General features: G+C 42.7%; 1 protein-coding gene across 4 annotated transcripts in view; it reads left to right on the top strand.

Moving 5' to 3' along the window:
• Nucleotides 1-25355, top strand: part of IFT140 (intraflagellar transport 140) — a 100900-nt gene that overhangs the window by 19760 nt on the left and 55785 nt on the right. For all 4 annotated transcript variants that reach the window (XM_057382822.1, XM_057382824.1, XM_057382821.1 and 1 more), the window contains exons 4-11: nucleotides 2276-2397; nucleotides 3066-3208; nucleotides 6603-6778; nucleotides 9949-10040; nucleotides 11100-11206; nucleotides 12392-12540; nucleotides 23835-24038; nucleotides 24437-24509. In XM_057382822.1, the coding sequence (XP_057238805.1) occupies nucleotides 2276-2397; nucleotides 3066-3208; nucleotides 6603-6778; nucleotides 9949-10040; nucleotides 11100-11206; nucleotides 12392-12540; nucleotides 23835-24038; nucleotides 24437-24509 (1066 nt within the window). The remainder of the gene's footprint in view (nucleotides 1-2275; nucleotides 2398-3065; nucleotides 3209-6602; nucleotides 6779-9948; nucleotides 10041-11099; nucleotides 11207-12391; nucleotides 12541-23834; nucleotides 24039-24436; nucleotides 24510-25355) is intronic.

Below are 25355 nucleotides of genomic sequence, written 5' to 3'. Positions count from 1 at the left end.
TTTTCCTACGTCTTTTCCAATAGTTTAAAACTTTATTTTTAATATTTTTCCATGAAGGTTTAGATTCAGGAAACTGCCAGGATCATGCTCTGCTCATATTAGAGGGAAACCTTTAGAAAAAAGATTAATATTTGGACCCTGATTTGGTTTCTGTTTTACCCAGAGGTGGTTGGACGTGGGAAAGGGAATGGTCAGAGCCTAAGGCTGCCAGAACTCCAGGAGCCTTTGGACAATGCTCTCAGGCACAGGATGGGRTTGTTGGGGTGTCTGTGCAGGGCCAGGGATTGAACTTGATGATCTGTGTGAGTCACTTCCAACTGAGCATATTCTATGATTCTGTCTTCACTAGGATTTCTGTCACCATACATCCTGAAATGCAAAGGAATTATTTGAAAATAACTTCATAAAGTTGGARTAGGATGCTGTGAAAATCAGAAGCTCTTATTTGTTTTAAGTAAAAATAACATGGATGATTTTCATGTTTTGATCACACAAAGGATCTAGGTGSTTTCTATAATGAAAGCCTATTTTTAAGGCAAATAGCTTTCATAMCAAAGCTTTAGCTTTGGATTTTTAAAAATGATTGGGAAGGTACAGGATAGAATCAGAGAATATTTGGAAAGGATATTTAGGTAGATGATAAGGTCAATGTCCAATGTCCTTTTCAAATATCATTTGAAAACAGACCAGTTCAGCATCCTTTCCAGTGACACTTAGGAGAGGTAATGAGCATTTTTTATTTCCAGTCTCATATGTTCCAAACTAAGAATTGAGTTTGCAAGCAGGTTATCTGGAAACAGGCAGGAATATCTAGAATGAGATGGAAAAAAGGCCAGCAGCTTTAGAAAGCTACAGGCTCTTCCTCCATCTTATGAATGGTATAGGTGATTTAGCTGGAATCCTTGGAAAGTGGTGACATATAAAGCTGATGGAAGAGTGAGAGGAAGAACCAACAAATTCATATGACCCTGTGACTTTCAGAGGTAGCTAGCAAACATTTTTATGAATTGCAAGTGTCCTCTTGGGACAGGAGTACAGAAGTGTCAGAGTTGTACAGTGGCATTCTTTAAGCTACRAGACAAATTGCACTTAATAAACCGTTTTGGATGATATAATTACTGACATCTTACTTTTGAAAAGAAGTTAGAACTTTCTATCTCAGGAAAAAAAGAAGGAAATGGTACCTTTGAAGGCCTCAGCTGCATCTTGTGTAGCTTCTATTTAGAATTGTGAAAAATAAATGACCACTGCTACCAGTCTTTCAATTCTAGGAGAAGGATGATACTTCATTGAAAACAACAACAAAAAAAAAATAGAGCAAATTCTAATACCACTTTATTGTTATCTATCTTAATAAAACAAAATKAGATTGAACTTGATGTTGAAAATTGTTGCTGGGTTTTTTCATGTAGTGCTTACATGGAGGGTTCCCAAAAGCAATTTGGTTTCATAAGCACTAGCATAACAACAACAATAGTCATCTTAGCATTCCAGCTGTGAGGATGTAGTGTAAGTCAGTTTGTTGCAATTTGTCTCCATTCTTTCCAGTCACCAGGGTTTTGGTGCTATTGAGCTGGCACTGCAGAGTGTGAGTTATGTCAGCACCTGCGCCAGGCTCGAGGGCTGGCCTGTGTTGACCACTGTTGTGTTAATAAGCTAGCCAKCCTTCCTTTCTTTACCATCTATGATTATTCTAGTTACTGGATTCTTTTTCTAGAAGTAAATTCTTGAATGTGTTCTCTGAGAGAGGAGGAAAGCTYGAGCAATTCAGAAATTCTGCCCTTAGTCTTTCTGGATCCTTTGACCTTATGTGTCTAAGCATATACACGTGCTCATCTGTATCAGTGTTATATGCACTTACTGAGAGATGCATATGCTCTACTATCCTCTACTTCATTTGCTAAAAGATAAACTATCAGACTTACTTGCAAGAAAAAATGTGGAAAGGATGTTATCAAAAATATTAACATCTGCTACTTCCAGAAGAAAACCAAGACTATTCCATTTAATTGCTCTGGCAGTGTAATTTAACTAAAAATGGATAGGACTAACAAACTTTTTTAGACTATTTGATACTAAATAAGCAAATAATGTAAAGTTGAAGATAACTTTGATTCCCTGTGGCTWAAAGTGGGAGTAATTGTATGTGTCAACTAAATGTACGGAAGGGTGTTTCTCTGTCAATTAAAACATTTATTTTTATGTGCAGTGAGTAGCTGGAGTCTGGATTCTCTTCTTTGTGCAAAGGGTAATGAACTATCTTGTCTTTTTCTAGCATGGTGTCTTGTTTCTGTGGAAAATGGACCATCGAGGCAGAGTGCAGGGTCCTGCCCTGATTAAGCAAGAGTATGGCAAATGCTTGTGTCACTGTGTCTTTCGGCCACCCCCTCCTGGCAAGTGAGTATTGGCCCCATCAGAGTTGTACTAGACCAGGTCTTTGTCTTGTTCCAAAGAGGGAGACAGAGAGGAAGTCTTACCGACAGATGAATTTTTAAAAAATATATTAAAAAAAGTTCTTTTTCCTACCTGCCCTTTATTTCCAAGATCTTCTCCCACTCTGGTAGCTGGCTTTGTGTCCTGACTGCAGCAACAGATCTTCTTTCTCTTGCCCACATCTTCTGTCTGTTGCTATTTACTCTTCTGTCTTAGTTCTTCTAAGTAGCAATGTTGCTGATTGTGGAAAGCCATAAACACACTGGAAACACAATTATCATTATATTATTGCCAAAAATAATTAAATTAAAAGCCAGTTTTTAAACATTCTTGTTTCTTTCCTCTCTAAGCAAGAAATAGGAAGCAGCTGTAGTAAAAAAGAAGAGTTTTCCTTGTCTGGGCTTTTCTGTTTCTCATCTCTGTAAGAACAGTGATGCATATGGAAAAAACAGGTGAAACAATGAAAATGAAAATTAATATTAAAATTCTTTTTGAGTTTGCCCTTTTTTAAATCAGTGTATGAAACATATTTATTCTCTTTATACAAGATGTTTTATTAACAACTCATACAGTCTTTGAGAGTGAAACTGTTCTGTTATGAAAGGAATTGGGAATGAAATATCTCTTTACAGGGACTTTGTACAGCTGGCAAAAGCRGCTGTGAGTGGTGATGAGAAAGCCTTGGATATGTTTAACTGGAGGAAAGCCGGAATGGGACCACCTCTGAACATGGCAGTCCAGGAAGGACTCTCCTTCTTTATCACTTTGACAGATGGTAAGAACGAAAAACCATGTTTCCATTTTGCTGGGAAGTTGTTTTCTTAGGATTTCAAAATAGCTCAGTGCATGAAAGTCTTGTTTTCATATATCCAGCATCTGGGGTATATTCATACATCCATCGTATTCRTATATTCAGTGGGGTAGTGCATTCATAGTTGTAGAATGTTTGGTAAGAAATGAATAAAATTATTGAAATCTTATCTTCAGGGTATTCTTGTTCWCAGGGACACCAGAGGTAGTGGGTTAGTCAGATTCCTGAAGAAGTGAGTATGAGGAAAACAGTATCTAACACACAAGTRTAGATCAAATTATCTTTTGTGTAAAGCTTCAAAATAATGCATGTGTTGTAGGTTCTTTTTCCTRTAAATAGGCAAATTCTGCTAAAACATACCACTTAAAATAAATTCTGAATTTTTCACTTTTTTTTCTCATGCTTTGAAATGATGCTTCAGTCTTGCAGATCAAAAAGTCTGAGAGTCTGCTTTGTTAGTTTTCTCCCTAATGTCAATTCTTCTCTGCAGTTTCCACCTTCCTTTTTACTTTTACTCTTCCCTGTCTTTTCCTATCCCTTTTYGTTTTCTGGGTACTAGTTTGCTCTAAGTTAATTTTCTTTCCACCCTAATTCTTTACATGATGCCATCTCTCTCTAACTTGTTCTCTCTGAACTGGAGCCAGAATGTGTGTGATAAGTTGCATAATGGGTGTGTTTCTGGTAGGTGATTCGAGTACGTAATCCTCKTGGACTCAAGTGTAAACTGCTCTGAAAATATTTCAGTTATGCTGGTTCTGCAGTTCAGTTACAATTTGATTCAGTGTTTTACCAAAATCCCTTGTTTACACCAGTAAAGCTTGCTGGACTACCATGGGCCAGCTGCATGGTTGGTTTGTAGAGCAGTGGAATGTACCTTCTTTTGATTTGTGAATTACAAGCCTCTTTACTAGGTAGGAACCATTTAAATGAAGAATGGATACAGAGAGAATCTTTGAGAAGCCCATTCCATCCTCACCTTCAAAACCGCTTTTGTGGTGGTGCAGAGCCCCATCTAGGGACAGGCTTTGTGTCCTGCGGGTGCTGTGCTTGGTTTGGGCCTCCTTGCCAAACTTCTTAAAATTTCACTCAAATGACACTACTGTTCCTTGTGAGCCTCATTGCTTAGCTTGGTATGGGTATATTTATTTTGGACTCCATTCTTAATCTAGTTTGTGATCTGTCCTAAGTCCTAAATATCCTGAGAGGGACTTGGGGGTGCTGGTGAGTAAGAGCTGGACATACCTTGGTCATGTGTGCTGGCACCCAGAAACCCCTGTGTGCTGGGCTGATCCCACAGTATAGGCAGCAGGGGAGATGGAGATTCYGCCCCTCTGCCCCACTCAGGTGASACCCACTTGCAGAGCTGCCTCCAGCTTTGGGTTCTCAACACARGAATGGCATGGAGCTGAGTCCAGCTGACACAGAATGAGTCCAGAGGAAGCCATGGAAATACTCCAATGACTGGAGCCCCTCTGTGCTGGAGAGAGGCTGGGAGAGCTGGGAGCCTTCACCTGAAGAACAGAAGGCTCCAGGGAGAYCTTAAAGCCCCTTCCAGTGCCCAAAGGGRCTCCAGAACAGCTGGAGAGGGACTTGGGACAAAGGGTCTGGAGGGACAGGACACAGGGAATGGCTTCCCACTGCCAGMGGGTGGATTTAGATGGGATATTGGGAAGGAATTGTTCTCTCTGAGGGTGGYGAGGTCCTGGTACCAGCTGCCCGGAGAAACTGTGGCTGCACCGTCCCTGGAAGGGTTCAAGGGCRGTTTGGACAGGGCTTGGAGCAACCTGGCATAGAGGGAGGTATTCCTGCCTATGGCAAGAAAGTTGGAAAGAAATTAATTTTAAAAGTTCCTTCAGACTCAAACTTTCCTGTGATTTAACAAGATGAAGATATCTGTGCASTGTTTTATTTCAGGGGGAATATAAAGTAGTGGGACAGGAAAATTTTTTATATTGCTGGAATGTAGGGGATGGTATTATATTTGCAGGAGTTCTGGAAATTCATCATTTTTTTTAATCAGACCATATAATCTCTTGGGTACAACATTTTAGTGCTGATCCTTAATGTTCATTCTTATATACTTGTGTTTTCTGCTTAAGCTTTTGGGGGAAGATGCTATTTAATTTCATAGGTTTTTTGATTTGCAGTGGTATAAAATGATACCTTATATAATACCATGATTTACTAAGAAATTATGTGGGTGTGGCTTGAGATATGTAAGATTTTCTTTACATGGGTTTGAGTGATTTTTGTAATACCACTTGCAAACAACTGYACTGCTTATAAGGCATTTCATTGCCTGAACCCGTGTAGACAATGGGCCAAGGCCAATTGTATGAGGTTCAATAAGGCAAAATACCACGTGGTGCACTTTGGGTGGCAACAACCCCATGGAGTACTCCAGGTTTGAGTGAGAGTGGCTGGAAAGTTCCCAGCAGGAAAGGCCCTGGGAGTGCTGGGGGTCCTGGAGGAAAGGATGTTCAGGGGGGACCTTCTCACTCTCCACAACTCCCTCACAGGAGAGGGCAGCCTGGTGCGGGTCAGGCTCTGCTCCCAGGGAACAAGGGAAAGGAGAAGAGGAAATGACCTCAAGTTGCGCCGGGCAGATTCAGATTAGATATTAGGCAAAATGTCTTCCCTGAAAGTGTAGTTAGGCAGTGCTACAGGCTGCCCAGGGTAGTGGTGGAATTACCATCCCAGGAKATGTTCAAAAACGACTAGATGTGGCACTTCATTATATGGTTTAGTGGGTGTGGTGGTACTTGGTAAAAAATTGGACTTGATGATTTTAGAGGTCTTTTCCAACCTTGATGATTCTGTGATTTATAGAATAGCACWACTTAATGAAATTATAATGGCTTCTGAAGTGTTGATAGGTGCCACAATTGCTGTTGTCAGTGTTTTTAGAAAGACATTGTCCCATTTGCCAGTGAAATTATGGATTAAAGCTGAATTTGGTTTGTGGTACAGTCTTTGCTAAACAGTGAAGAACTTCAGGGCYACAGTTTTCTGTCCTCTAAACTCTGCTGTAAATTGAACCAATTTTTAGCTGCCATTCTTCTTTCACAGATCTTTTTCTAAAACTGAAGATTTCAGAAGCCATCATCTATACTGAAAGCTTACTTGCTGTTTAAAATTATTTAAATTACTCGCCTTTTGATTTTCTAAATGGGGAAAGGCATGCTTTGGTCATTTGTTGTAGTCTGTATCCTGAGACAAAGTAGAAGACAAAAGAATGTTGCTATTTTTACCTTTTCAGTACTTGAGGAATGTTCTATTAAGACAGAAAGCAGCAACTTTGACTTTTGTAGCTAATAGCTATTGACTAAARTCTGTACCTTGTTTATTTGTGCTGCAGGTTCTGTACACTATGTGAATGAGAAAGGRAAGACAAGGCAGGTATTGTCCACAGACAGCCTGATCCGAAAGCTCCTGTTGCTAGAGGAAAGAGATGTTTTACTCGTAATAACAGACAATCTGCAGTTGTCCTTACATGCAGTTCCTCCTGAGGGAGAGGCAGAAGAGCTCATGAAGGTAAGACTCATACTGCAGGATAAAGTTGCAATATTTATTCTTTATAAGTATTTGTTTGGGGTTTTTTTATATCACTGTTTTGCTTTCAAATGAATCAACTATCGTTTTTGTTTCTCAGATAATACCTTGATGAAGACGCAAAAATAGCTCATCTAAAAGTGGAATAGAGTGATGTGTTACTGGACTTGGAAAGATGGTTTTCATTTTGTCTTCCTGTTTTTTCATAGTTTTGTCATTTTGACCGTCTCTCAATCCTTTTACACATAATTTAATTTTCTTAGTGAATTAGAGAAAAATTGGAAATTCCAGTTGTCTTCGTTGCAGCGGGTGGCAGAGCTTAGCGCTGTGTAGGTGTGGCCGAGTTGTTATTCTATCCCAACTACATCATCTCTGGTTTTGGGGAGAAAACAACGCACACCCCAGARGTGGGCACCTTTCTGCCTTGCTCTKTCTCATGGGAAGGTTGTCAGCATCAGCCCTGCGGAGTCCATCTTGTGTCCCTGCCATCCATCCTCTCCCATTTTCTCTGAGATGCAGCTATGGAATACGGTCTTGAAAGGAAAGCRGTGGCATCCAGAACCCAGCTGAACGGCAGCACCAGCAGGGAGGCTGTGGGGTGATAGGGGAGGTCCCCAGCCCAGCCAAAGAGAGCCCACTTGACCCAGTCCAGCCAAGCCTGTTCAAGCTAAGCCAGGCCWAAAGGAGAGCACAATTGCAGGGAASTGACAGCAACATGCAGGACCAACCCCCAGCATTTTGGAGCAGTAGAAGCAGGCACTTCTATGGAACTGAGCCCAGTGGAGCTGCAGAGCAATTGCCTTGGATGACCCAGCTTTCAGGGGGTCTGTTTGCCATTGTTTTTCGTTGTCTTGGCCTGGGGAGGGCAGGAAGCCCTGTGCCAAACTGCCTTTGTTTGTGGCRGCATGTGGGAACCTGGGGAAGTCACGTGGATGCAACCTACGGGGAGCATCCCCCATTTTGGTTTTGGTCTCASCAGCCACATAAAACTAATTTTTTGTGGGTAAAACACCTACTGGTTTTGTATATTTTTAAAATCATATTGCTGTTGTTAATGCGTGTTTCTTATTCCATTGCTTTTTGCTTTCAGTAAATTATCTCAACCCATAGTCTGTGCTAGTGTCCCTGCCTTACTGGAATAGGTAGGAGAAGGRCAATRGCTTATTTAGAGTTCAATTTTTTGCTTGTGTTAAACCACCACATTTAATTGGCACCCAAGGTAAGCCTCAAGAGGATTGAGATAAGTTTGATCTAAGCATTTGTGTTTTAGGTGGAGACTCCCTGGTTCCAGTGATCATGTGGGCTAACCCTGTATATGCTCCTGTATATGCACTATGTATCGCCATGGTGATCTGTTTCAAAGCAGGAAGAAGGATCAAGATTGCTCTACTCTGTGCTCTTATGGCATGATAACATCAAAGACAACGGGGGTCATTTGGGATGTGTCTTCAGAATTGTTCTCCTGTTCTGGCCTTGGCTCCTACTTCTGAGGATTCATTAATGATCATACCCAGCCTRTGGGAGRAAGAGGATGATTTTTCCAAACTGTTTATCCTCTTCTCCTTCACGTCTGCTACAATAGCTTTTGAGAATTTTGAATTCTCTTTGGGTGTTAAAGGAAGCATCCCCTCAATGACATGTCTACCATGTCTTCTCTGTACAGTTTACTCCATGTTAAGATTCAGGAGAGAGATTTCTAGGGAAGTAGTCCAGAGACATGTCCTGGGAGGGATAATCATTAATAGAGTGATGTGGGAGAAAATGGGCCAGCTTTTGAGGCAGTCTTCTGCTCCTGGTTTGGAAGTTCATCCCYGAACAGCTACAAGACCCTGATAAAGTGGCAGGATGTTTGAAAGAAAATTTCTGTGGCAGTTCCAGAGAGGTGCAAAGTTATGGAACGTGCTGGACCCTGGCTACTACTTACTGGACACTGCTTGTTTCTGTACAGTGCCCTCAAAGGGGGGAGGAAGAAAGCAGAGCAACAGGCACCATGGCCATTCAAACTGCAGCTGAACCACAAGAACAGCCTGTGCTAGGAGCAGTTGTCTGTATTCAGAAGAAGAAATCCAAGATCAAATCTGTTCATGYAGTGTGTGATGAAGAGGAAGCAGTGCCCTCACAACAGGAAGAAGAGGCAGGGCCAGAGATAATYACCCAATCCCTATCCCTGGCTGAGCTGCGAGGCATGCAAGATTTTAGCCTCCACTCAGGTGAGCCCCCAGTGACCTAGCTGCTCTGATGCTGGGCTATCGTGGCCCCTGATATGAAATTAGATGGTAGTGAAGCCTTGCAACTGGGATCCACGTCCTGGGATGTGAGTATTCACCAGGGGATTGGGAAAAGACCAGAAACTGTCAGCCTCTGGAGGCAGCTCCTGTCAAATGTGAGGGAAAGGTTTCCTTGGAAAGATGATGTTTTAATGTACTGAGACAAATGGTACACCATGAAGCAAGTTATCCAATGTACCCAAAACATATGGTGGAAATTCCAACAGAGAGCACCAGTGCCATGCCAACTCATTAGGAGAGATGTAATTGAAGGAAGAAGAACAAAATGCGGGCACTTTGGTTACCAAACCCCAGATATATGGAGACACTATCTCCACCCCGATATGGGCCTGTTTCTCCTCACTGGAATGACTGACTAAGGAACTCCAGAAATTAARAGAAGAAATTAAAGAGGAAATGTCTCACACCCTGTCCTATGCTATTACAGAATGCTGCTTGTGGGTAGACCCCTAAGATGTTTTTTTCTTTTTCTCCAAGMCAGAAAAAGACACACTTATGTATTACAGGAGCGTCCACTTCTTATTGATCATTACTTASGTTTGACTAGAAGTAAGATTTGGTATTTCACATTTTAAAGCAATCTTTATTAAATTCTAGGAAAAGATCTAGTGCAAGAGTAACATACTGTTCCTTATCTGCTTGATTAGCCCACTAAAAGATTTCTTTTATTAARTTTGTACATTGCAGTCTTGATGCATTTAGTGGTTATCATTTGTCTGAATTCACTGTCTGAATAYGTTTGTCTGAATTGACAGATAGGTCTATTTTTACTTTTTAGCTGAACTATGCAGTTCAGATGCTTACTGTCCTTCAGCGTGTTTCTCCCACCTCCTGTAAATTTATTAATTCCCTTTTGGTTAACAGGTGAAGTTGAGTGGGACGACTGGTCATTCTGCGGACATGATTCTAATAGACCATAGCCTAGTTGTTACAGCACTGGGTGAGACAGTCATCAGGTAAGAATGAAAGTTGTTCTAAATGCCCCTGAGAAGGGTCAACTAAAAGTCAGTCTGCAATGAACTGAATATTTTGCTAAAACGTTGGTTGGGKTTTTTTTACCAAGAGTGAAAAACTTCCAGTATTTCCTAATTTTGTCAAAATAAGTAGAGAAATTAAATGAAAAACAAAACTAATTTGGTATGGCTTTCTTTTGCTCTAGATATTTTATTTTGTCAGGCAGTGCCACCCAAATCTCTTCCTTCCTTCAGTGCTGTTATTGATTTCTTCCAAAAATAAATCCARTGGGGGTTTTGCAAGAAAGTATAGCCCCTTTGGTGTTCTTGCCAATRTTACTATGTGATCTGTAGGATACTCATAGCATCAGCAACCAGCAAAAAGTGCTATAAGACAAGTATTTCAATTACTTCTGGCTCAAATCCTCTAAAATATATTGCTTTGCCATGCTGTTATGTTACTGTGCTCTGTAGTTTTACCTTTTTGGAATATTTTCTTCTTTTACTATGACTTGTTCTACCTGTTTCCTTTTAGGAGGGTAGGAGTGTTCCATTAATATCAGTACCTCACTTCATTGAGCCTCTGTCTGCTACTATCAGACAGAATCTTCTGTTAACTCTGTGAGAATGCAATAAAGACCAAGTGTCAAGAAGGAAWAGTTTCATGGCAATATTTAGTTCTAGAAAATAAATCTGGAATCCAAAGGACTACTAGCTAATCAAGGAATATTCTTAAAATTGAGGAGGAGGCATAATAAGAGAGGAAGAAAATTGCAACTAGCCCTCACTTTTTTGTTTCGTTAAAGCTGCACTTGCTTCTGACTTCTTTCTTCATAGGAGAGAATACCCCTAAACATGCTGCAGATTAAAAAGTCTAAGGAAAAGGAAGGAGATTTTTAAGAAACTCCAGAGGCAGCTGCTGACCATTTAATTTTTAAAATTAAAATATCTGGGTATTATGGAAATAGTAAATTAATGCCATTTACAACATCTTATTGACTGTGTTTGGCAAGACACCTGGAAAGAAAAGCATTGTTAACACTCTGGTTTTGTGTGCCTTAGGTTCTGGGATTTGGATCGAGATGAGAACTATGTGCTCTCCCTAGATGTGCAATTTGGCTTTGACGGGGGAGAATGTATTAACTGTGTGTCTTACTGCAGTGCTAAAGGTGAGAAATAACATGGCAGCTGTGATCATTGGTCYTAAACCTTGTCAAAGCTCAGCCTTCCATGCCCTGTAATCATGTCAGTATGTTTGTCTTGTGACTGAGGATCTCAGTGGTAGTATGTGATGTAGAAGATTCTGGTCTGGATCAGAAATGTGCCTTTAAAGGTGCAGGGAGATCATTTGATACTCAGCTACACTTGGATTCATTGTGGAGCTGTGTCATGGCACACAAGCTGGATTCCCTTTGATACAAGTACCCCTGGAGTACACCTAATGCACTCCAGTGTGTTTTGGGCATTCAATCTACAAGCCTGCACTACAGCTAATGTGAAAAAAGAACTTACCAGCATGTATTGTATGGATGCCAGGTCCTTACAACAGATCCTTTCTACACAGCTACTCCCGGGCTTGCCAGCGTAGGTGTAGCTGATGTCTTCTGGAATGATTTTCAGTGGTTGGTGGCCCAAGGTGACTACAAAACCAGCTATTTAAAAATAAACACAAACTGTGGGAGGAATGGCTTGTTTCTTAGTTTGAACACTTAGTTTGTTCATCCTGGAGGAGACTGTTCATTGTGCAGCTTCCTCACGAGGCGCAGATCCGATCTCTGGTTTCTGTGAGCAGTGACAGGACCTCAGGGAACAGCTGGAGTTGTGTCCAGCCAGGGAAGGGTTAGACTTGATATCAGGAAAAGGTTCTTCCCCCAGAGGGTGGGCAGGCACTCCAGGGAAGTGGGGATTACTCCAAGGCTGCCAGAAGTCAAGGAGTGTTTGGACATTGTTGGGATTCCTGGGACTGTCCTGTGCAAGGCCCGGGAGCTGGACWGGATCACCCTTGGGGTCTCTTCCAGCTCAGGATATTCAATAGTTCTATATTCTAAGAAATGGTTAAAATTAAGTAATTATCTGACACATTTAAAAAATCATTTCATCTGGTAGCTGAGAGGATGCACCTTGCCACGTGGAACTTCTCCCRTTGTTTCTCCAGAACAGTTCTCCAATCCAGGACTAGGATGTTGGTTTGCAGTGAGGCAAGAAATGCTGCTGCTGGAAGGCGGCSTCTCGGTACCTGAGAACCAGAGTTGCCTGTTAGATTGACTGATGTGGGTTTGTCTATCTGAAGTCCAAGATGAAATGCCTGAATCTGAAGTCCAAGTTGAAATGCCTGAAATGTTTTTGAACGGCAGGTCTCTTGGCAGCTGGAACTAGCAAGGGGAGAGTGGCAATGTGGAAGAAAGCAGCAGGATCTGATCAGAGCACATGGGCTTTGGAGGGCAAGGAGAAGTGGAAGTTCCAGGCATCTACAGAACTTGAAGGAAATGTCACTCAGATAAAGGTAAGAAAGGAAAGAATCTCGTTGAACTTTAGTGGGACTTCACTAACCTTAAATTAATAGACTGTGTTTGTGAAACAGATGAACAAGATGAACACGATCWGTATCATATGGATATGTTCCAGCAGAGGCTGGTCCTTCTTCAGAAGTAGGAGGAAAATCCCTGAGAATCAAGTAACTTTTAAAATTGAAATGGGCAGAAATACTCTCTGTTTGTAGCTACTCTCTCCATCACGTGGCTAATTGGCAAACCCTTTTGATTCATCTCCCTGGAATTATTTTTTGGAAAAGAAAGGATTATCAGGAATGTCAATTCTACATTAATTTATTAAAATAGCAAGAAAATCTGACTAAATGCATAATTTGATTAATTAATTTTTTTTTCCCTTTGTCACTTTCTCAATGTAAAGTTCAATCTCATTGGTAGATGTARAAATATAAATATGTATTCTTTGGTTAGAAGATGTGCCTTCTAGAAGGGGATGGTATGTATTTTAACATATTGTCTCTTAAGCATCAGGATGCAGCATTTTTATTGATTTGGARTATTTTCATTTGCCACAATGACATTAAACACTCTCATTCTATACCTAACAGCATTTTGATATATGCAGAAGAGAAATGCTGAGTGTAACAACGATAAATTTGGATTTTAGAAGTTTTAAATTACTGAACAACTTTTTTTTGCCACCAGCATTCTGCTAAAAGGCAAAGCTTGTGCTTTAGGTTCTCCAGCATGTCTGGTTGCTGGGTTTTATACTGTATTATTTTTTCAATTTTTCAGTGTTCCTGTTATACTTTACATTATTCTGTTGCTGTGCTTCCTAYGTGAGAACAATACCCATTATTTTTCATAAGGAAAGAAAATCAAATATATCTGGTGACTTTCAAGAGAAAATAATTGAATATTTGCTATTACTCTGTTTTCTCWTAAGAGTGGAAAGTATTTAAAAAGCAATGGCATTTGCTTACTCTGTGTTGGTATAGAGCAAGAGTCTGTAACACCATCCTACTCATRAAGTTAAAATGGAAGTGCTGTGAAAATGGAGAATTTTATTAACAAGCTTCAGTAAAAAAARGGCCAGGGATAGGAAATGTGTGCCATAAGTACCTGATATCTGCTAATATATTGAGGCAAGGGAAGAGATATAAGTGATTATGTCAGCTTTTCTATTCAAGCCTTTTCCAGATAACAGGATATGGAGCACTGTCCAGAAATAGTGCTTTGTTTCCAATGTTTGGGAGCATAAACAAAAGCAATCATGGTGGATTTATCTCATTAAGATGCCTTTAATTATGGAAATCCTAGATTATTTTTGTTTTAATTCCTGACCTAAAAAAAAAATTCTGAAAGATTAAAAAAAAATTGTTGCATGTGGAATTTTCTGGTAATTCCTCTAAAAGCCTTTTCCTATTTTACCATCAAAGAGTTAGAACTGAACCTTTGTACCAGGGTGAGGAGAGCAATAACTTCATGTGGCTCCATGCAAACCTTATCTTTATTCAGCCTGATCTGATGGCTTCAAAAGAGCTGGGGTGGGAAATGCTTTCTAGCTCAGATGTTTTGCAGTATAGTATCCCCTTAATTACAGCCAAGGGTCCTTAAAYAGAAAAATGAACAAAACCCCTCCTGTACAAAATAGCTTTATTTCTKAAGTCAATCTCTGTGTATAGAAAAGGGCAGCAGAGTTGAGGGGAGCACAAATCTGATGAAAAGCAGCTGAGGGAGCTGGGGGGGGGGGGGGTCCAGCCTGGAGCAAAGGAGGCTCCAGGGGTCCTTCTGGCTCTGCACAACTCCCTGACAGGAGGGGGCAGCCGGGGAGTGGGGCTCTGCTCCACGGAACAAGGGACAGAAGAGGAAATGGCCTCAAGTTGTGCCAGGGGAAGTTCAGACTGGATATTAGGGAAAATGTCTTCCCTGAAAGTATGGTCAGGCAGTGCAACAGGCTGCCCAGGGCAGTGGCAGAATTACCATCCTGGAAAGTGTTCAAAAGCTGTTTGGATGTGGCAACTGGGGATGTGATTTAGTGAACATGGTGGTGGTATTAGGTTGATGACTGGACTTGATGGTCTTTGAGGTCTTTYTCAAACTTTGTGTTTTTATGATTCTATGGTCTTGTCACCTTTATAGAATAAATTGAAAAGATTTAGCTGGGATATGGAGATCMTTCTAGCAGAGGTAGAGAAGTGTGCTTTTGGACCCTCCTATTTATGCATGTATTTAGCCTGCTTTGCTAGGGGATTTGAGCTACACTGAAAGGGGCTGTCAAAGCTCCTAAAAGAATATGGTGATGTCCTGATTCTGTCCAGGACAGGGTTAATTTCTGCAGTAGCCAGGAGAGGGTTTTGGCCAGGACTTGGAGGTTAGTCTATACCAGTTCACAGCATTTTCCAGGAATGGAGGAAGGACTCTGATCCCAGGGTACCGTGGCTGCAGTCAGGTTGCATGTGAAGTCACTCACCTCTCTCTTGTACACTTTTGTCATAAATATTGTTGCTGTTACTTATCTTATTGCTATTTCCAGTAAATTGTTCTTATCTCAACATGTTTTATGCCTCCAATTCTCTTCCACCACAGCAGGGAGGGGTGATTAAGCAAGTGGCACATAGTGTTTGTGTGAACACTAAATTGGAGAATACCATTCCTAAACCACARCAGGTAACCAAAAAGAAATTATTCATGGACTTTGCTTTGCTGTCACATATTGCAGAGTTACTAAACCCTTTAAATACCTGATGCTCTCTTGCAGCAGTAAATACAAGGTAGTGCATTAACATCTTAGGGAAAAAAAAAGCAGGTTTAATTTAAAAACTATCTCTTCTACTTAGACTAAGGGAGTCTGAGTAGCTGRGTGTTAGTGGTTAAGTTTTCTCAAAGTAATTTCTTCCCATTTGTTGTCAAGGAGACGCAGGGGAGGCAGCTTGCTAGGTAAAATGGCAAAAATTAAGACAGAAAAGGAATGGGCAAGTGCCTGACCCTGAAATGATTTGGGGAGGGGGGGGAACAGGGTTTTTTTGGCAATCTCTTAGCTGGAGCTAGTGCAGTGTTTGCCCTGCTTGGAGGGAAGACGATTGCGGGTTTTGGTGTTGGACTTCTGCCCAGGGTTCGGTGCTGCTCTGGAATTCTTCTTGCTGCCCATTGGAGGAGCTGCTGGTTGACTGGGGCTTTTCAGCATTCACTTCACTATTGCTGGGAAACCACCATCTGTGTGGGTGTTTCAGGGGAAAACTAGGCCCCCCATGCCCTCTCTCTCTCCATAGACAGGGTCCCAGCTGGTGGTTGACTGGAACCTTGGCAGCTGCCATAGGTTACTTCACTGGACATGTGGGAGTCCAAGGAAACGGAACTGCCCACCTTTTCTGTCTCCTCAAGGCCACCRTTACCCCCTGGGGAGGCTCTGGGCTCACACTGGAGCACCCCCTGGAGCCACGGGGGAGCCACTGCAGCCCTTCTGCCTCACCYGGGCCAGCAGCTCCCCCTGCCGGTTCTGGGCATAACTACACCAAAGGAGAAATTGCTTAACACGGGGGAAAACTTCTGGTTTGTGTATTTTTTTTGCCTGTTTTTTATATATATTTACTAGTAAAGAACTGTTATTCCTTTTTCCATATTTTTGCCTGGAAACTTGTAATAGTTAATAATTTGGACGGGGGGCTTTCATCTTTCTCTTTCAGAWAGGTTCCTGCCTTCCTTGGCAGATACCTGTCTTTTAAACCAGGATATTAATTGTTGAACAATGTGTGGCCCAAGTRCATCGAGAGGAAAGGGTGAAAAGACAACAACAGCTCTTGGGCAACCCATTTGTGTACTGGGTATAGAAACCTCATTAGGTGGCACCATGTGGTCTAGTCTACCCTGGTTTGGTTGGCATATGATCATGGCTATGTTCTTCCTGTTTGCAAGGCATTATTTAAGCATGTGTCCTATAACTAAGGCTGTGGTGGCTGTTTTCCAGTTTGTAGAATGGGTCAATAAGGTGSTGCAGATTAGGATTTTTCCTTTTYTTTCTCTCAGGGAATTTTATCCCATTTGTTGTCTAAGAGATGGTAATGGCGATATTTAAGAGAGACACAAGAAATGGCCAAGATGTGGGGAAGAGGTGCAGCTGGCTACACTCTTAACTGGTGGGTGGGGGAGGCGCTGTGAGGGGCTGGGCTCAGCTCCTCCGTCTCTCTCTGTCCGCTCTCTCCCTGGACCAGAAGTGAGACAGTGCTGCTGTTGCTGTGGGGAGAATTCRCCGCGGCCTTTGTGGATTTCTGCCCTGCACTGATTTCTCCTTACCTTGGGCGAGCCTTTGCTCGTAAGAGCGGCCATCGAACTGGGACCTTTTCTACACTCGACCTCACTGGGAGGGACTCTCACCATCTACTTGAGTGCCTCTGGGGAAATCGTGGAGTGCTGGCCCCCTCCCCCTCCGGAGGGGCCGTCTCCCAGCTGCTTTTGGAGCCCAGCTGCTGCTGCCTAGCGCGCTGTTTTTCTGCCACTGCTTTGGGTTTTTTTGCTACATGCTAGCCCGACACCCCATGTGCACTGATCTCCGTGGTTCCTGGCACATCCTCCGGAGTTTTTGCTACACTTCGTATGCCACTCCCAGGTGTGCTCACCTCTACTGTTCCAGCCTTCTGCTCCAAGGTTCCTGCTACAGTCCATTTCGCCATCTGGAGAGGCACAAGGACCGGCTCCCCCATGAGTTTGGAAAGGAAGGCSCTTTTCTATTTCTTCCACGGGCTGGGCTGCCATTACCACATGGAGTGGCGGCTGAGCCCGCGCCACAGCGCCCCCTGCAGCCGAGGGGGAATCAKTGCACCYGCCCTGCCCAGCCGGGAGCCACCAGCGCCCCTGCCGGCTGCAGCCGTAACTGCACCACAGGGGAAAGTGCTTGACAGCCAAGAGAAGGCTATTGTTGGGTCTCTGTTTTTTTCTTTYTGTTGCTGCTGCTGTTGTTATTATGTGCTTGCCTTGTTTTATACCTGTATTCTAGTGAGGAACTGTTATTCCTTTTCCCATATCTTTGCCTGAAAGACACCCATAATTTCAAGTTACAATAGTTTAGAGGGAAGGGGGTCATGTTTTCCATTCCAAGAGAGATTCCCACCTTCCTTGGCAGGCATCTGTTTTTCAAACCATGATGTAAGGTGAGGAATTCAATGCTTTGAAACTTCTGGAATATGGGAACAAGGCTATRTAACTATCACAGACTAAGTTTGTATCTTTGGGGTCCTATTGTGAGGAAGCAACACAGGGGGGAATTTTCTCCCAATCCTTCACCTACTTCTTTGGGTCTACAACAACAGCTTCTGAAGAGTTAAAATATCTCCTACAAGTTAAAGATAYGATACACTTTTTGATGGTTTTGCTGTGTTTACTCAGTAAGGTCCATTCACCATTCAGTGACAGGGTGAGGTTACCTTGGGTAGCTTCCCCAAAACTTGTCACAGAGGTTGGGGACACTGCCCAGCAGCACCACCTGCAGTCAGAGGGAAAGATGGATAGTGCAGCAGTGGAACAAACAGATGTTGCAACTGWCCAGATTCCAGCTAAATCACAAAAGGCAGCCACACCCAGCAGCAGTTGCCCCTGTGCAGAAGAGGAAGTATAAAACCAAGTCRGTGCACCCAGCTAATGATGATGAGGTACCATGACCCTGACAATCAGCAGAGGAACTGGAGCCTGAGATCATCACTGACTGCCTGTTTTTTGACAGTTTTCGCAGTGTGCAAAAAGACATTACATGGGRGGGCAGGCCAAGGCCTTTTTGGCTTGGTTGATTTGAGTTGTGGACCTTATGGGTACAGGCATGCATTTTGATGGTACCAATGCAAGGTTTTTGGGATCCTTGGCCCAGGATGTGGCCATTGAGCAGGCATTTGTGAGGGAGGCARGACCCCTTTCTTTCCTGGAGTGGCTTATAACAAGTGTAAGAGAGAGGTTAGTTTACAGAGACAGACTGCAGGAACACCATCATGAAAAGCCCCGGAAGACATGGAGGAAGGGATCCAAYGCCTGAGAGAAATGGTAGTGTTGGAGATACTTTTTGGAAGGGATGATTAACATAATAACCCTGAGAAGTCAGGTGCAGAGTGCAAATGTGGTGGAGCGTTGCACATCAGGAGCCACTTGAACACTCCAGTTTAATGAGAAATGTGCATCTCGGGGGCAACCAAGAGACAATGGACTCTGTAGCAAGCTAACTTGAGAATTATGAGAGCATGATTCAAGTCCCAATGTGGGTCCACATCTCTGCTGTAAAGACATTGGTTGAGAATCTCAAGGATGATAATAAAAAACTCAGGAGATTAGGGAGAGATGTTTACCTGTGGCACCAGTGGAAACTAGAGCCCTTGAAGTTAGAGCCAGATGCCCTCCAGCCAGAGAGAGTGGGTGTGCCCCACAAACTGACTTGTGGTATTTCCTATTTGGCCATGGAGAAGACATGAGACAGTGGGACAGGAAACCTACCTGTGTCCTGGCAACCCCAATACAAGAACTGAGGGAGAAAGGAAAAGGGAAGTTGGTGAGAGTGAGTGCAGTACCAGTTTCCTGTGAGCAAGGGTCTGCCCCACTGCAAGGTACCTCCCATATGTATTCACAAGACCAAGTAGAGGCACCAGGGAATGACTRTGTCTGCTGGACTGCGTGGATCCAATGGCTTGGCATGTCAGATCCACAAGAATACAAGGCTTCAGTTGATGCTGGCACTCAATGTATGTTAATACCATCAGGATATGTGGGGTCAGAAACAGTCTTCATTTCTGGGGTGACRGAATTCTCAAGAGCTGATGGTGTCAGAAGCTGAAGTGATTTTGACTGGGAAGGACTGGCAGAAGCACCCCATTGTAATTGGCCTGGATACCCCATGTATGCTGGGTATTGACTACCTTAGGAACCGATATTTCCAAGATGAAAGGGTACATCAATGGACTTTTGGAATCCCTGCTGTGGAGACAGAAGGGGTTAAGCAGCTAAATACRTTTCCTGGACTGTCAGAGAATCCTTCAGTGGTTGGACTTTTTGAAGGCAAAAAACCAGCATTACTGGCAGTACCAAATGAATCCAGATGCTGTGACCCCCATTAACAAGACGATCCATGAGCTGGAGGGCCAAGGAGTGTTCAGCAAGGCCCACTCAYCCTTCAACAACCCCATTTGGTCTGTGTGCAAGTCTGATGGAGAATGGTGATTGACAGTGKCTTGAATGAAGTTACACTGAGTGCTGCTGTGCTGGACATGCTGGAGCTTCAGTGTGAGCTGGAGTTCAAGGCAGCAAAGTGCCACTACTGGCAATTGCTAATGCATTTCTCTCAATTCCTCTGGCAGCAGAGTGCAGGCCACAGTTTGCCTTCACCTGGAGGGGTGTGCAGATTGCCCCAGGGGTAGAAACACAGTCCTGCCTCTCATGGACTGATCCAGGCTGTATTGGAGAAGAGTGAGGTTTCTGAACATCTTCAATATATGACATMATTGTGKGGGGGAATAAGSCAGCAGTAATTTTTCAGAAAGGAGAAAAGATTATCCAGATTTTCCTGAATGCTGGTTCCGTGATGAAAAAAAGCGAGGTCAAGGGATTTGCCCAAGAGATCCAGTTCCTGGGAGTGAAGTGCAAGACAGATCTCTCAGATTCCTGCTGAGGTCATCAGCAAGATCACAGGGATGTCTCCACCAACCAACAAGAAGGAAACACGAGCTTTCCTGTGTTCCATCGGTTTCTGGAGGATGCACATCCCAGAATACAGTCTGTTTGTGAACCCTCCCTACCTGGTAATTCACAAGAATGATTTCYGCTGAGGCCCTGAACAGCAACAAGCCTTTGCCCAGATCAGGCAGGAGACTACTCATGTGGTAGCYCTYGGCCCAGTCAGGACAGGACCAGAGGTGAAGAACGTGCTCTACTCTGCAGCTGGGAGCAATGGTCTKTCCYGGAGCCTTTGGCARAARGTGTCTGGTGAGACTTGWGGCCGKCCACTGGGATTCTGGAGCCGAAGCTACAGCGGGTCTGAASCCARCTACACCCCAACAGCGCAGGAGATCCTGGCAGCCTGAGAAGGAGTTCAGGCTGCCCTAGAGGTGATTGATGCAGAAGCACTCTCTTCTGGTACCCTGACTACCCATTCTAGGGTGGATGTTCAATGAAAGGTTCTGTCTATCCGTCATGCCACTGATGCTACATGGASTAAGTGTTTGTTTACACTGTGCCCCCGTATTGGAAACCTGAATCACCCCTGGGATCTTGAAAATAATTATGAATTGGCCTGAAGGTGAAGACTTTGTTCTGAGAGATGAAGAGGAGCAGTACAGTTGACTTGGGCTGAGGAAGCTCTGCCATACAACCAACTGCCGCAAGAAGAAACTCRCTATGCTCTTTCACTGATGGTTCYTGTTGCATTGTAGAAATGAACTGAAAATGGAAGGCAGCTATATGGAGCCCCACACAACAAGTTGCAGAAGCTATTAAAGGAGAAGGATTGGCCAGTTTGCACAACTCAAAGCTATACAGTTGGCCCTGGACATTGATGAATGAGAGAAGTGGCCAAAGATTTACCTCTGCACTGACTCTTGGATCATGGCAAATGCTTTGTGGGGGTGGCCATACAGGTGGAAAAAGGCCAACTGGCAGTCTAGAGGAGAACCAGTCTGGGCTGCTGAAGAATGACAAAACATTGCCACTTGGGTAGAGAAGCTGACTGAAAGTCCATCGTGTGGATGCTCAAGTGCCCAGGRGTTGGGCTAATGAGAAGCACCAAAATAATGAACAGATGGATCAGCCTCCAAAAATCAAAGTATCACAGATAGATTTGGGTTGGCAACAGGAGAGGGAGTTGTTCATAGCTCAATGGGTCCATGATACCTCTGGCCATCAGGGCAGAGATGCCACCTGTAAGTGAGCACAAGACYGAGGAGTGAATTTARCCATAGWCAGTATCTCCCAGGTTAGCCATGATTATAAGACGTGCTGTGATCAGGCAGGCCAAGCAGGTGAAGCCCCTGTGGTGTAGGGGAAGGTGGTCCAAATATAAGTAGAGAGAGGCCTGACAGGTTCATTATTTCACACTGCCTAAAATCCACCAAGGCAAACATTATATGCTCACAGTGGTAGAATGTTTTGCCAATCGACATGGGCAATGRAATGGACACWGACACCAATAGGAAGAATGGTCTTRTAATTTTTACTGTTAATACTGAGGCAAAACAGAGGTAAAAGGATACATTTGGTAAAACAAACTAATTACTTGCTTAGTTTTAGCAACAAGTGAAAATAAGCAAGGTAATGCATCTATTGGTTACTATATGAGAGAGAGAGAGAGAGAGATAGAGAGAGAGAGAGAGAGAGAGAGAGAGGGGGAGAGGGAGAGAATTGTGCATTATGCAGAGTCTGCAGTTTCTGTGGAGCCCTGTTTTGCAGTGAGGACCTGGAGAGTCCTTCCTGGCAATTAGGAAAATACTTCGTGGTCTGTCCACCTTACAGGTGGTGAGGTCTCCAGTTCATGCAAAAAAAAGGGTCCAGCTTTATAGCCCAAATTGACAAGTCCAAATGATTMATTTGCCTTTTTTGCAGAAAAYATCTGGTTCTGATGGCCTGCTTCCTGACCAGCTGGGACCAGGGCTCAGCCAGARCCCAGGCCATGGCTGGGAGGGTTTTGCCTGCATCATTCTACTAATGRGTCTCTAGGGATATCTGTAGGGAGGATTTCTTGATATATCTCACACAAAGTTATACAAACATCTATTCAACAGCCTGTTTGCCATTAAGAACAATTAATACAAATATTTTAATCATCTATTTTTAACCAAAGAACTTCGATGGTGTTAATAGCATCATGCTCAGCATTCATCTTGTAAGTCTATTCAGGCTTTGGCCTGCTGCTCAGGCCTTAGCATATTATAGAAGCAAACACTGGATGATTGGAGATATTCCCTGTGCATCATGCTACTGCCTGCAACACCATCTTGGGCCTTGAAAAATAAATCCTTTAGAGGTGTGGTACCCCTGAGAGAATTGAGTCAGACAATGGGACTCATTTCAAGAAACCAGCTAGAGAACATGGTATTGTGTACCACATCATGTACCACAGAGAGTGTACCACAGTGAATGTACGACATTCCTTACCATGCACCAGCTGCTGGGAAGTTGAGAGGTGCAGTGGGCTATTAAAAACAGCAGTGAAGGTGAAGGGAGGTAGGGCCTTCAAGTGGTGGGATCTGCCTTTAGCAAAGGCTACATAGTTAACATCAGAGGTTCCACTAACTAAGCTGGCCCTGTCCAGTCTGAACTCCTGCATACTACAGATCGAGATAAGGTTCTGGTGGTGCAAATGAGAGGTATATTATGAAGGACTGGATTAATTCTGCCTTGAGAAAAGACAAACCCATTTGTAGGGTTGTCTGTACTCAGGGACGTGGTTTCACTTGGTGGGTGATGCAGAATGAAGGGGAAACACGATGTATACCTCAATGGGACCTTGTTTTGAAGTGAACTATGACACTGTGTCTGTATCTGTATCTGCATTTATTTATGTATATAATTAAGATAATGCATGTTTTAAAAGTGTAAGTTCAATGTAACATGTTGATATGGGAAAAAAAAAAAAGTGGGGTGGTTAATGTTGGCAGTTAGGTTTTCTCAAAGGAATTGCATCCTGTTTGTTGTATTCCCGAGGCCACCGTTAMCCCCTGGGGAGGCTCTGGGCTCACACTGGAGCACCCCCTGGAGCCACGGGGGAGCCACTGCAGCCCTTCTGCCTCACCTGGGCCAGCAGCTCCCCCTGCCGGTTCTGGGCATAACTACACCAAAGGGGAGATTGCTTAACCGGGGGGAAAGCTTCTCGTTTGTTGTTTTATTTTGTTGTTTTTTCTTTCTTTCTTTTTTTTTTTTTTTTTTTTTTTTTTTTTTTTTTTTTTTTTTTTTTTTTTTTTTTTTTTTTTTTTTTTTTTTTTTTTTTTTTNATATATATATTTACTAGAAGAGAACTGTTGTTCCCTTTCCCAGATTTTTGCCTGGAAGTCCTGTATTTTTGAAGTTATAATAATTTGGAGGGAGAGGTCCACCTTTCCATTCCATGAAGGTTCCTGCCTTCCTTGGAGACACCTATCTTTTAAACCAGGACACTGGATAACAAGCATAATAGTCTGAATCTGTAATAATTCCCAGTCATTCCTCATAATTTATATTCAGATAGCAGGACTTTGTGTATATATAAAAGTATTTATTCTGTTTTTCCCCATATTGTTTCTCTTGGGACGTTGCTGTGACAGTTCAAGACCAGAGATGAAAYTGATTTTTCTTTTCCCATTATTTACAGTGGGGCTCCCGAAAAAACCTGCTGGCAGTGAACAATATCAGCTCTGTGGTGATTCTCAGTGAGGAGGCCATGTTGGCACATTTTCATCAGCAGGTGGCTGTGGTACAGGTGTCTCCCAACCTCTTCAATGTGACTATTTTCAGCACAGGAACCACTCACAGCCTTCGTGTTGATATGAATGCTAATGGAGTCTTTGCTACTAAGGTTAATTGTTTTGCTTTTTATTTTTCATTTATTTGCCTAATCAGTTGCCTAGTTAAATTAGTGGAGACCAAACTTTCTAAGTCTTTACGATAAGCCCTTTTTTAATATTCAACTTAGCGTGTTATAAAATTATTGTTGTGACAGCAGCAATGGTGCTGTGGTGGAGCTGTTTTTTTAAGCTAGCATAGGGACTCAGGAATTTTCTAGGGTGCTCACCAGTATCTGGAGAACTTTTGGGCTTCTAAAAGCCTTCAAACGCAATGTCCAGSGGGACTAGTAAATTATAGCTCTTGTAGGGGAGTTCTTGCTGTGTTATTGCATTAATTACTGCATGTTTCCAAAAAGAACTGAATGTAAGTATTCATTTGGTGGTTTATTTATTTGTTTGTTTGTTTTAGGATGCTGTAGTATTCTGGAATGGGAAGCAAGTGGCTGTCTTTGAGTGCACAGGAGATACCTTCAGAAGTGCAGGTAGGGCTTAAAACATTGGTCAGAGTTGGAATGCTTTTCTTCCAAAGTCATATATTCATTCATGGTAGCTGATGCACTGCAATCATAAAATCGCAGAACAGTTTGAGTTGGAAGGGACTTTAAAGTGCATCTTGTTCCAATCTCCCCTGCCATGGGCAGGGACACCTTCTTCTAGACTGGAAAAAAMCCCTCAGGGCTTGAGAAAAACTTTYRTGTGTAGCTAAATCACATCGTACATGGACTTGCACAAAACATGGTATGAGGCTAGAGCGATTTATTTTTATTTTTAATTGCACTGCTGATGTTGTCAAGAACAGCATTTTTTTCCTGTTTGGGTAGCTGTGGCTCCTGTTGCCGTTACGGRTAAGACATGGCAAAGGCTACTGAAGGTTTTTCCGCTTTGCTTGATAAAAAGTGTAATCAAGGTTACATAACACTTATATAGTATCTGAGAAGGAGGCTTTTTGTCCCAGCTCCCAAGAGAAGTTGTCCCATAAATTGCTGTAAACAGTGCCAAGCAGAGTAAATTTGCATTTTACATGATTTATTCTGCCTAAATATTTCTGCCTTGAGAAACAAGTAATGCAGAATTCCACGAATCCCATCCAAAATATTGAGATTTGTCTTTTAAGAAACATTAAGCGTTTTCTCCTTGTCTATGTTTACTGATATGTTTTATAACTTTTCCATGTTGAATCATTGCTTTAYTGCCACCAAGGTCGCAACAATCTACACCACTTTTGAAGTTGTTGCAGAGCCACTTTTCTGACAGAGAGATTTTATTATCCCTCTTCACTAGCATTTCAAGGAAGGAAGAAATGAATTGTCTTACCAGTACTTAGAACC

This window comes from Malurus melanocephalus, unplaced genomic scaffold (genome assembly GCF_030028575.1).
Source record: "Malurus melanocephalus ecotype Western Australia unplaced genomic scaffold, MMel_1.1 scaffold_588, whole genome shotgun sequence".
NCBI classification, from domain to species: Eukaryota; Metazoa; Chordata; class Aves; order Passeriformes; family Maluridae; genus Malurus; species Malurus melanocephalus.
The sequence above is the reverse complement of the archived record's forward strand: the minus strand, read 5'-3'. Positions and strand labels throughout refer to the sequence as shown.